The sequence below is a fragment of the Siphateles boraxobius genome, unplaced genomic scaffold, assembly GCF_051911475.1.
Source record: "Siphateles boraxobius isolate OS27281-9 unplaced genomic scaffold, OSU_SipBor_1 111, whole genome shotgun sequence".
Taxonomy (NCBI): Eukaryota; Metazoa; Chordata; class Actinopteri; order Cypriniformes; family Leuciscidae; genus Siphateles; species Siphateles boraxobius.
In genome coordinates, this window is record NW_027508713.1 from 565,291 (window position 1) to 578,040 (window position 12,750).

The 12,750-nt window shown below is 39.8% G+C and overlaps 1 protein-coding gene across 5 annotated transcripts in view; it reads left to right on the forward strand.

The window, feature by feature from the left end:
- Positions 1-12,750, forward strand: part of LOC143705724 (NLR family CARD domain-containing protein 3-like) — a 137,695-nt gene that overhangs the window by 40,353 nt on the left and 84,592 nt on the right. For 3 of the 5 annotated variants that reach the window (XM_077197516.1, XM_077197515.1, XM_077197517.1), the window contains exons 3-6: positions 4,576-4,692; positions 8,588-8,710; positions 8,950-10,839; positions 10,928-11,101. The exons of 1 other annotated variant lie outside the window; for it this stretch is intronic. In XM_077197516.1, coding sequence (XP_077053631.1) covers positions 4,576-4,692; positions 8,588-8,710; positions 8,950-10,839; positions 10,928-11,101 — 2,304 coding nt within the window. The remainder of the gene's footprint in view (positions 1-4,575; positions 4,693-8,587; positions 8,711-8,949; positions 10,840-10,927; positions 11,102-12,750) is intronic. One more of the 5 variants, XM_077197521.1, reaches the window with a different exon arrangement.

The following is a 12,750-nucleotide window of genomic DNA, read 5'->3' on the forward strand; positions in this document are numbered from 1 at the left end:
GATTTAACTATAGTTGATAGGAAAATTGCCAGTAGATGTGAATGGGAAATAGATCAAAGCACAAGCATGGGTAATGATCACTTCCCAATTACATGTGCAGTTGATATTGAATTTATGATTGAACAGAGTTATGTGCCCCAAAGATGGAATTTTAAAAAAGCAGATTGGGAGAAATTTGTAGAAAGCTGTGGGAATGGGGAAAGTATATTAATTAATAATGATCAGACAGTTGATGAAATGAATAGTATTGTCAGTTCTTTTATATTGGTTGCTGCCAGCCAAAGCGTTCCTGTTAGTCAAAATCAAAAGAAGCAAATCAATGTTCCATGGTGGAATGATAAGAGGCTGTCAAGGACAGGAATAGAGCGTTTAAGAACTTGCGTAGAACATTAACAATGGACAATCTTATTAACTACCAAAGGAAGAAGGCATTAGCCAGGAAGGTTATTAAAGAGGCTAAGGAGATTCATGGAGACAGTTTTGCTCAACAATAGAAAGAGAGACCACGTTAAATAAAGTATGGATGATGATTAAGAAGATGATAGGCAAATTTAAGCCTCCTCAGGTTGCTGTTTTAATTAAAGGTGGGACCCATGCAATCTCAGATTTGGAAAAAGCCAATATGCTTGCTAGAGCTTTTGCAGACATACACAAGGGTAGCCATCTGGAGGAGCGGTATATGAAAAGGAAAGAAGAGGTATTGGAAATAAATAGGAATATCTTAAATACCAAAGAGTCAAATATGTCTATTATGGATGCTGAAATTAATATGTCAGAACTTAAAAGGGCATTGAGTAATTCTGCATACTCTGCACCAGGGACGGACAACCTGTGTTATGCTATGTTTAGAAAACTACCTGATAATATATTGGAGAAAGTTCCTAAGCTGTTTAACAAAGTATGGAATGAAGGTAAATTACCAAGCATGTGGAAAGTGGCAAGAATTCTTCCATTTCCTAAACCAGGTAAAGACTCAAGTGATCCAGGAAATTATAGGCCTATTGCACTCACTTCACATTTTGGAAAATTAATGGAAAAAATTATAGTTGGACGTTTAAATTATTTTCTAGAATACATAAATCCAATTAAAGGGTATCAAACTGGATTTAGGAGGGGTAAGTCAACAACTGATGCTATGGTTAAAGTATGCAATGAAATTGAAAAGACTTTAATAATGAAAGAAGTAATGGCGGCAGTTTTTCTGGATATTGAGAAAGCCTATGATACTATGTGGAGAGAAGGTTTGTTGATTAAATTAGGAAAATTGGGAATTAATGGGAAAATGTATAATTATATACTTGATTTTCTTTCTAAACGTTCCATTAGGGTCAAAGTGGGAGATGCAGTATCTGATGAGTTTATTGTTGAAAATGGAATTCCTCAGGGGAGTGTTATCAGTCCTATATTGTTCAACATAATGATTAATGACATATATGAAAAACTGGGAGATAGTAACGAAGGTCTATTATATGCAGATGATGCTTTCATTTGGAGAAGAGGACGTAACATTTCATATGTTAATGATAAGATTCAAAAGGACATTCATGTACTTGAACAGTGGGGAGTTGATTGGGGTTTTAAATTTTCTATCTCAAAGTCACAGGTTGTTTATTTTACTAGGAAAAAAGTCCCTGAAACTTATAAAATTATGCTTTATAATCAGCAACTTGAAAGAAGTGAAAAATATAAGTACCTAGGAATATGGTTGGATGCCAAACTTACATGGAAATTTCACATAAAATATGTTGAAACAAAGTGTAAAAAGGTAATTAACCTTATGAGAATGGTCACTGGGCATAATTGGGGAGCTGACAGGCTGTCTCTGATGAACATATATAAAGCATTGATAAGATCAAATATTGATTATGGCTGTATAATGTATAGCTCAGCTTGTAAGACATCCCTCAAGAAAATTGAAAGAATGCAATTTAAGGCTTTGAGGATTGCCCTTGGTGCTTATAAAACAACTCATACAAGTGCTTTATTAGTTGAATCTAAGGAAACCCCTATTAATTTAAGGTATGAGAAATTATCACTAACTTATTGGGTAAGGTTAAAAGGAAGTTTCAACAACCCAGCTCTGTCAGTACTTAGTGATTGTTGGGAATATTGTAAAAAGTCCAGTGGGTTTGGTTGGAATATTGGCAATTTAGTAAACCATTATGGATTAAAAGAGTTGAAGTATGGCCCAGCATTAGCGTTAAGTTGTGTTCCTACATGGCTGCTTCCTGTACCAGAGGTAAATATTAATTTATTAGCGGGAAAAGGTGAGCATCACACTAAGCAAAGTTTTACTGAAGCCTGCTTAAGTTATTTAAAAACTTCATATTATGGATATTTGGAAATATTTACAGATGGCTCTAAAGAATCCAAGGGTCATTGTGGTATTGGAATTTACATTCCAGAATTTGGAAAAAGATATGGGTGACCATTTATCAGTATATTCAATAGAGATGACTGCAATAATTACTGCCCTTAGGTGGGTTGAAGAGACTAAACCTCTGAGATCTGTTATATGTACTGAGTCTATGGCAGTATTACAAAGTTTTATAACAGATAATGCAATACGTGAAGATTTAGTATTAGAAGTAAAGCATCTTCTTTTAAATCTTATAAGCCTTGGGTTAGTGGTACAGTTCTGTTGGATTCCAGGACATTATGGAATTGATGGCAATGAAATTGCTGATAAGTTAGCTAAAAAAGCTCTGGAATTAGACCAAGTACAAATTCACATTCCATTGGGTAAAGGAGATGCTAAAGCTTTAATTAAATCACAGATTACACTAAAGTGGCAAGATGAATGGGAGTTAGAGAAGAATGCCAGACATTAACCAGAACTGTGTTGGAGGGAAAAGAATCACCTCATTGGGTCTTAATAGGCATGAAGAAGGTATGATAACCAGATTGAGGTTGGGTCACACAGGCCTTAATTCCACGTTATCCTTAATAGGTAAAAGTAATGGCATATGCTCTGAAAGTAAAGTATTGGAGGATGTCACCCATGTTTTATTTAAATGTAAGAAATTTGACAAATTTAGACAGAAATGGAAAGACGCTGATGCAGAAAATGATATTCATAATATTTTACAGGAACAAGGAATGCAGGGACAAAGAAGCAAATATTTAATTATATATCTTAATGATACTGGTTTAAGTAGAAGAATTTAGTGGGGTTTTTTTTATTATTTTTTTTATTTTTTATTTTTTTTATGATTTGATGTATCATTTGCCAACGTCCTTTTTACACACTCCTGTGTAGTAGTCCAGTAGGTGGCGGTATATATCGTAAAGATATGATCCGCCATTAATCAGAAGAAGAAGAAGAAGAAGTAATCTTTTGTCTTTCTTGGCTGCTATGACAGTGTGTTTGTAAAACACATCTATAGTTGCATAGAAAGCTAAAACGAAATGAGATCAGGTCAGGTGATGTTTGTCACCTGTTGATGATTTGGTTATCATCATGAAGTGACCTCAATCAATATCAATTGAATCTTAGAAAAATATTAAGGGTTAAACATAATAGGACAATTCAGCTGCATAATGTATTCATGCTGAAGTGCATGCTGGGAGTTTTGTACTAAGCTGGTACCCAGGATGCATTGCAGCATGGCCCTATTGATTGTCACCATTGGTGAGATTCATACGATGATTGATGTCTGTGTTTTTCACTGTACACCAACTTAATGTGCTCATGGTTGTTAGAATTTGATTGCTGGAATACAGGGTTTGTATCATAAATGGTTCAATACATTTTGTCAGCTTGATTCAAATGACATCAGAAAATCAGGTTTTTTCATGATGATAATACATCCTTACACAGGTAACCATCACCTGATCTCATTTCACTTTAGCTTTCTTAGTTGCTGCAAATGTGATTTACAAACAAACCTTCACAGCAGCCAATTAATTAAAAAGATTTAATAAGAGTTAAGACCGGAACTAATGGAAACACTAATCACTGTTATGGTGACACACATTAGAGTTTCTATTGACAGAAATGAGAGGGAGGAGGAGAGGGAGCGGGGGCCGGTGAGAGGATTTTTCACGAGTGATGATATTACTGCGCCAAGTCGAAGTGCTCCCAAGCTCTTGCTATGGTATTCCGCCATACAGTATATTTATCCATTTTACACGCTTAGAAAAGTGCAACATTTTATTTTGTGTCACCGTCCTACGTCGAGTTACACTACTCAAATAACTGTATGTAAATAGGGAAAACGTGGAGGTGTTTGGTCGCTTCTCTGCTTGGCCCCTATTGAATGAACTGGGCTAAGCTAAGTGCTAACAAAGTTTCGCCGCAAGACAGAGCGATTTTGTGCACGACGAGAGAGGTATGTATCAACTTGTCTTAGTTAAGGGAATAACAGTTTAATATGAAAACACGTGGAGTATCCCTTTAATAAGATCTTTGTAGACGTCTGACAGAAATAAAGTGAGTCTGGTTAGTAATATGTGAAGCTGGTAATGCTGTTTTTGGAGTTCCAACAACAGCCATCTTTCAGATATTTATCAAATATTTATTTTTGAACTAACCCGTTGAAGTATTGCCTAAAATGCTGTTTTTTCCTGCATCAGGAGGAGGAAGAGACAACGACCAGAGTCTCCAGAACGGAGTGGTGTGTCTGTGAAGAGTAGCAGATCCATGGAGCAACCCCCCAGATTGAGTGATGAACCAGTGTGTTCTGATCCTCTGTTAGTATAAACATATAAACATTTAATTTCTAATTTACTGTAGTGCATCTCAGATTAATAATGATATAATAAACTAAATGAAATATCACTAAATGTACTCCAAAATATGTAGGACTAACATATGCATTGCACAGGGGAGCAACTTGAGGAGGGGTGCCAAATTTATTTATAATCTATATTTTTTTATGTTTGTTAGTCATTATATCACTGCCATAGTCCTTTTTGCCAATCAAAATCCATTGGTTTTAAAGAGCTGGTGCGTTTAAGGCAGCAGATGACGAAACTTTAGCAAGCATTGGGAATAAACAATTAACAATAAATAAATGTATAGAAAAATATATATTTTTTAGTTTCTAAATGTGCTAATGTGTCATATTGTTTCTAGTTATGAAACAGGTTTGTGCTACCTGATTTTGATGTTGTTGATGTTATTTGATTTTATTAATCAAATTAATCAGTTTGCAGTGCAGGCTGCAATATTAATCATCTTACATGTTCTGTCTCTAGGGAATGCACTTTCGACAGTGAGTTGACAGTAGTAGTAGCTTAAGTTAAGATGGAGATATACATTTATGTTCATTAACAAAAACAGAAACATCTGTAAAAAATTGTAACAACCTCATTTTTTCTATGGTAAAAATATTGTGACTATTTGAGTTTTGTTCAAATTAACCATTGGTCATCCATAATATCATATATTTAGTTAACACAGTTAAAACCCCGCATATAGCACCTCTGTTACGAATTTGCGTGGAAGCAAAGGCAGTAGGCGGATCTAAATGCAGCAGTAGACTTTAATTACAGATACAGACAGACAAGATACTCGTGGTACGCACATTAAAACATACATTCAATAACTGACCACGAACAAAAGAGCAGACAGGATTTAAATACACAGACGGGATGAGGGAACAAGACACAGCTGGGGCAAATCAGAACACCGAGCGGGACCATACAACCTAACAAGACAACACACCTGAAACAAGGGACCTAATAATGACATGACTAGGATAACAGACTACAATTAACAAGGCACAAACTGAATAAAAGACCAAAGACAGAGAAACCACAAACCAGAAACATGACAAAATGAATAAACACCGTAACATTATCCCCCCCTTCCATAAGGCGCGACCCCGCGCCGAATGAACATCAAATAGGGGCGGGAGGGTGGGCGCCCTGGAGGCTGACGAGGGCGTGGCTTGCCCGGAACAGGAAGCCTCCAGGGCGGAGCAGGACGTGACGGCGGCCAGGGTGGAGCAGGATGAGGCGAAGGCCAGGGCGGAGCAGGACGAGGCGAAGGCCAGGGCGGAGCATGGCGTGGCAAAGGCCAGGGTGGAGCATGGCGTGGCAAAGGCCAGGGCGGAGCACGATGAGATGGTCGGAGCAGACTCAGACGAGGATGAGGACCATGTCGACGTCGTCTCCATGGCCCTCACGGAGTACCTTCTGCCCCCCCCCAAAAAATACTTGGGGAAATCCTCGGGAGGAACCTCCAGGTGGAAGATGGGTTCCGGGCAGGCCTCCCGGAGCTTGAAGGGCGCAGGCAGGGCGAGGCGCAGAGGCGGGGCTTGGCACTTGATTCACTTGACTCGGCACTTGATTCACCTGACTCGGCACTTGATTCACCTGACTCGGCACTTGATTCACCTGACTCGGCACTTGATTCACCTGACTTGGCACTTGATTCACCTGACTTGGCACTTGATTCACCTGACTTGGCACTTGATTCACCTGACTTGGCACTTGATTCACCTGACTTGGCACTTGATTCACCTGACTTGGCACTTGATTCACCTGACTTGGCACTTGATTCACTTGACTTGGCACTTGATTCACTTGACTTGGCACTTGATTCACTTGACTTGGCACTTGACTCACTTGACTCGGCGGCGCTTGACTCACTTGACTCGGCGGCACTTGACTCGGCGGCAATTGACTCGCTTGACTCGGGAAGCGCGGTCTCACTTGACTCGGCGGCACTTGACTCACTTGACTCGGGTTTGTCGAGGCTGAAGCGACGTGCGGGTTCGGAAGACAGAAGCTCAGCCTCAGGCATGTCGATCTCGGCAGGAAGAAGCTCAGGCATGTCGGTCTCGGCAGGAAGAAGCTCAGGCATGTCGTGGAAAGCGGGCTCGACTCGGTTCACGTGAAGTGCAGGCTCGTGGAGCGTGGTCTCGGCTGAGCAGCTGAAGTGAAGCGCGGGCGCGACCGGGCTGACGTTAAGCGCAGGCTCTCGCAGCTTTTCCTCCACGCCCACAGTAAACGGGGAACCGCTCCACAACAGGGCCAGGTCAACGTACCATTCTAAAGATCCGTGAGGACCAGGTTCGGGCATCAGAGACCGGAGTGGTTCCGATAATCCTCCGCGGAAGAAGATCTTCAAGCCGTGGGTGTTCATTTGCGCGAGATATGCCAGCTCGAGGAATTCTGCGACATAATCCTCGATGGCGCGATTCTCCTGGCGAAGACAGAGGATCTGGACATCAGGACTCCAGGTAGGCATGGCTGCTAGATCCTAGGGGGTCAGTTATTCTGTTACGAATTTGCGTGGAAGCAAAGGCAGTAGGCGGATCTAAATGCAGCAGTAGACTTTAATTACAGATACAGACAGACAAGATACTCGTGGTACGCACATTAAAACATACATTCAATAACTGACCACGAACAAAAGAGCAGACAGGATTTAAATACACAGACGGGATGAGGGAACCAGACACAACTGGGGCAAATCAGAACACCGAGCGGGACCATACAACCTAACAAGACAACACACCTGAAACAAGGGACCTAATAATGACATGACTAGGATAACAGACTACAATTAACAAGGCACAAACTGAATAAAAGACCAAAGACAGAGAAACCACAAACCAGAAACATGACAAAATGAATAAACACCGTAACAACCTCAATACCATGGTAGAATCTAACTATGTGGTTTCTATGGTTTTTGTATGAAAACCAGTAACCTACATACATTTAGTAAAAATTCACAAACATTATAGCTTTATCACAAAAATACTGTAATTATATGTAATACATGTCTACATAATAATATGATAAAATTTGACATGAATATCCCACATTTCTGCCACAATTCCATGGTGCAGTTAGTGTTACTACAGTAAATCCATGATAAATTATGGTGATTTGTAGATTGAAAAGCTTTCTGACTTCATCTTTGTGCAGTGTTTCCTGCTTGTCAGCGCAATTTTAAACTGGATTTAAACCAGTTTAAATCACAGAGACATTTGTGTTCTTCGCTGAATTCAAGCGCTTCTCACTGGATCTCACATCGCTGTTTAGTGGTCGTGTGACTGAGACCATTCAGCAAGTAAACACATCTGATCTTGTTTGAAGTCCAGTTAGAAGTCCAGTTGCTGTTTGGACTTCTGTGTGGCGCGCGGTTCAATTTAGTTTCGTTCCGCTTCTGGCACATAAACATTATCTAACATTTATCAAACTCTAATTATATCGCAATAATTTTCGTTATTTTATCACCCAGTTTGCTTTTAATGAAACCTGGGAGATTTCTGTCCTACTGCTGAAAGTTCATGTCAACAAAATATTGAAGATCCAAAATGTTCATAATGGCATCATAAAACAAATCTAAATGAATCAAGTGATTTAATCCAAGTTTTGTGAAGAGATACGATCACTTTATATATGAAAAAATTTAATTTAGCCTTTAGGGAGACCCTATTGGATCTTTCAAAATGTGGTTGTATAGACTTTGCATGGAATTTCACAGTTTTATTAAAAAATATATTGATTTGTGTTTGAAAGATTAATGAAAGTTATAAACTTTCGAGTGACAGAATATTTATTTTTGAACCAACCCATTTAAATATTGTCTAAGTATTACTATGCTGTTTTGTTTGTATTTTGTCAGAATCAGCAGGAAGAAGAGGCCGAGTTCTGAGTCTCCAGAACCAAGTGGTGTGTCTCTGAAGAGTAGCAGATCCATGGAGCAACCCCCCAGATTGAGTGATGAACCAGTGTGTTCTGATCCTCTGTTAGTATAAATATTTACTTTCTAATTTTACTGTAGTGCATCTCAGTGTAATAATGATATAATAAACTAAATGAAATGGCACTAAATTTCAAAATATGTAACATATACACTGTACAGGGGAGCAACTTGATGAGGGGTGTTAAAATTTATTTCTAATAACCAATATATTTCTGATGTTGTCAGCTGTCCTTGTATTACTGCCATAGTCCTTTTTGCTGCTATGTTATTTTCAATTTCAGCAAGGGAGAGGTACATGAGATGTTCAGATCTGTACCGTCATCTACATCCCAATTTCACACTCACATCAGGCAGGACAAAACTATAGCAGTCCTGAATAAACACACACTGGAGCCTGGAGACCTGCAGAGAGTTAAAGACCAACACAAAACCAGCATGAAGTACACGTATGAGAGATTATTTGAAGGAACCAAACTCCAAGAGAATGAAACCCTCCTGAACAGGATCTACACACAGCTCTACATCATAGAGGGAGAGAGTGAAGAAGTGAATGAAGAACATGAGGTTTTACAGATGGAGAAATCAGCCAGAACACAACACTCACAAGACACTCCAATCAATTGCAATGACATCTTTAAAGCCTCACCTGAACCAGGATGTGAGGAGAAAGACCAAATCAAGACTGTTCTTACTAAAGGCATCGCTGGAATCGGGAAAACCGTCTCTGTGCAGAAGTTCATTCTGGACTGGGCCGAGGGGAAAGCCAATCAGGATGTAGATTTCATGTTTGTGCTTCCGTTTCGAGAGCTGAACTTGATCCGAGATCATCAGTACAGTCTTCGCAGACTTTTGCTGGACTTTCATCCTGAACTTAAAGATCTGGACTCAAAGATTTACGAGGAGCGTAAAGTTGTGTTCATCTTTGATGGTCTGGATGAAAGCAGAATCACACTGATGTTTCCAGACGCTCAGAAAGTTTCAGATGTGACTGAGACTTCATCAGTGGGTGTGTTGATGTCAAACCTCATTAAAGGAGAGCTGCTTTCCTCTGCTCTCATCTGGATCACCTCCAGACCAGCAGCAGCCAATCAGGTCCCCTCCAAATACATCAACTGTCTGACAGAGATTCAGGGATTCAATGAGCCTCAGAAGGAGGAATATTTCAGGAAGAGAATCAGTGACGAGCATCAAGCCAGCAGAATCATCTCGCACATCAGAAGAGCAAGAAGCCTCAACATCATGTGTCATATACCCGTTTTCTGCTGGATCTCATCCACTGTGCTTCAAAAACTCCTGAAAGAAGACCTGAGTGCAGAAATCCCTCAAACTCTGACTGAAATGTACATCCACTTCCTGCTGATTCAGATCAGAATGAGGAATCAGAAGTATGAAGAGAGAGATCCAGAGAAACTCCTGCAGTCCAACAGAGAAGTGATTCTGAAACTTGCTGAATTGGCTTTCAAACAGCTGATGAAGGGCAATGTGATGTTCTATGAGGAGGACCTGATTGAAAACGGAATAGACGTCACTGACGCCTCAGTGTATTCTGGGATTTGCACTGAGATCATTAAGGAGGAATCTGTGATTCATCAGAGGAAAATCTACAGCTTCATTCATCTGAGCGTCCAGGAGTTTCTCGCTGCTTTCTATTTGTTTTACCTTTATGTAATGAAAAATGTCGACACATCCAAGTTTTTGGATGTAGTTCATTGTCTGCATAGGGAAACAGTAGATAAAGCCCTTAAGAGTGAGAATGGACAGCTGGATCTGTTCCTGCGGTTCCTGCTGGGCATCTCACTGGAGTCCAATCAGAGACTCTTACAGGATCTACTGACGCACACAGAGAACAGCTCAGAGAGCATCAGGAGAACCACACAGTACATAAAGGAGAAGATTAAAGATGGACATGGACTCTCCACTGAAAGATCCATCAATCTGTTCCTCTGTCTGCTGGAAGTGAAAGATCAGACTCTGTCCAGAGAGATTCAGGAGTTTGTGAAATCAGACAAACACTCAAAGAAGAAACTCTCTCCTGCTCACTGCTCAATAATCGCCTACATGCTTCAGATGTCAGAGGAGGTGCTGGATGAGCTGGACCTCAAGAAATACAACACATCAGTTGAGGGTAGAAGAAGACTGATACCAACTGTGATCAACTGCACAAAAGCTATGTGAGTGTTTAATTTATGTACATTTACAATTAACACATTTTTCTGAAGTGAAGTTACCTTCTTTTTTATTACATATTTTGTCCCTCAGTCTTGCTGGCTGTAATCTCTCAGAGCAGTGCTATAAGAGTCTGGCATTAGCTCTGCAATCTTCACACTGTGTCTTGAGAGAGTTGGATCTGAGCAACAATGACCTGCAGGATTCGACATTGAAGGTGCTCTCTAATGGAGTGAAGAGCCAAAATTGTCAGCTGGAGATATTAAGGTTTGTTGTAGTAATATTTTTCCATATCTAATCTCTGATGAATTCCTGGTGGAGGTGTTTAGTAATAAATCTCTACATAAAGTTGGAGTCTAAAACAGATGCTTAGTCTACTTTCCATTTCCTTTTAATGCAGGGAGTGCCAAATCTGCTCCTGGAGATAGACCTTTCTGCCGGCTTCAGTTCCAACCCTGCTTTAAAATACCTGCCTGTCAATTTCAAGTAACCTTGATTTACTAACCTTTGGTTGGGCTGATCTCTGCAGGATGGCAGCTTTCCAGGAGCAGGACTTAAAATCACTATAATCACAATATTTAGCAGTTTACTTTAAGTTCCTCTTGATCAGCTTGGATGTTAACTGCTCTAGCTCATAGTTGGCTGCTGTTTACACCTAATTGTTTGCAGAAATATTTCCAAACACATAAAGTGCACTGTGTTCCTTTGTTGAAGACATAATGGTGATGCATAAATTGGGGATGTTAAAAATATAGCCCACAGGCCATGAGAATCTAATCTAAACCAACCAAAGTCTGGCATGATATAAAGAGTAAAGTAATATATGATAAAATACATTCATAAGTTATTATGTTGGTATGACATGCTATTTTTTTATTTTTAAGTATACATATGCATAACTTAAAACAGTAGCACCAAAATGTAGAAAGCAGGACAAATAGGCGAGGTCCTGACTCTCTGTGGATATTAAAAATCCCATGGCACTTCTCGTAAAGAGCAGGGGTGTAACCATGTCCTGGACACATTCCCTCCAATGGCCCTTGCCAATCATGGCCTCCTAATAATCCCCATCCATTTAATTGGCTCTATCACTCTCTCTCCTCTACACATATAGCTGGTGTCAAGTCACCTTCATTTATGTAGCGCTTTTAACAATATGGACTGTTTCAAAGCAGCTTTACAGTGATAATAGGAAATTAAAGTAACAGGGATTGTTTTGGCTTTACAGTAGCTCTAGAATAAAGTTATTGTCCAGCTAAAGTTAGTTTTGATTGATTCACTTCCGTTGCAACGATCATTAGTTATTTACTTAGGGGCTGCTAACACGACACCGTTCTAACAGAAAACCTTTAATGTGATCCGGCCACTCATTTGCATAAAACAGTGCCTGGTGGCTTGTAAGTACTTTGTAAGTAATCAGCAATATTTAAAAGAATTATACAATGTTTACTAGGGAGCTAATGCAGTGTTGACAGAACCGGGCTAATATGGTCGTACTTCCTTGGTCTGGTAAAAACTCTAGCGGCTGCATTTTGGACCAGCTGTAGTTTGTTTATTAAGCGTGCAGGGCAACCACCCAGTAGAGCATTAAAATAATCTAGCCTTGATGTCATGAACGCATGAACCAATTGTTCTGCATTTCTCATTGAGAGCATATGACGTAATTTAGATATATATTTAAGATGAAAAAATGCAGTTCCCTTTCAGTCGAGAACGTCAGACGTAGTCGACGGTCGACTGAATTGGGAGATCGCTAGAGAGCCTGTCTTCTTCGAGTACTATTGAACGAGCCAATGTAATTGTGCTGGTGTTCTACAGCGCGAGTGCAGCGGTGATCGCGAGCTTTGAGCTCTCAACTGCTGTTTTAACAGCAACAAATTTCTAAATGTTTGTGTGTGTTGATGGCTGGTTAGAGG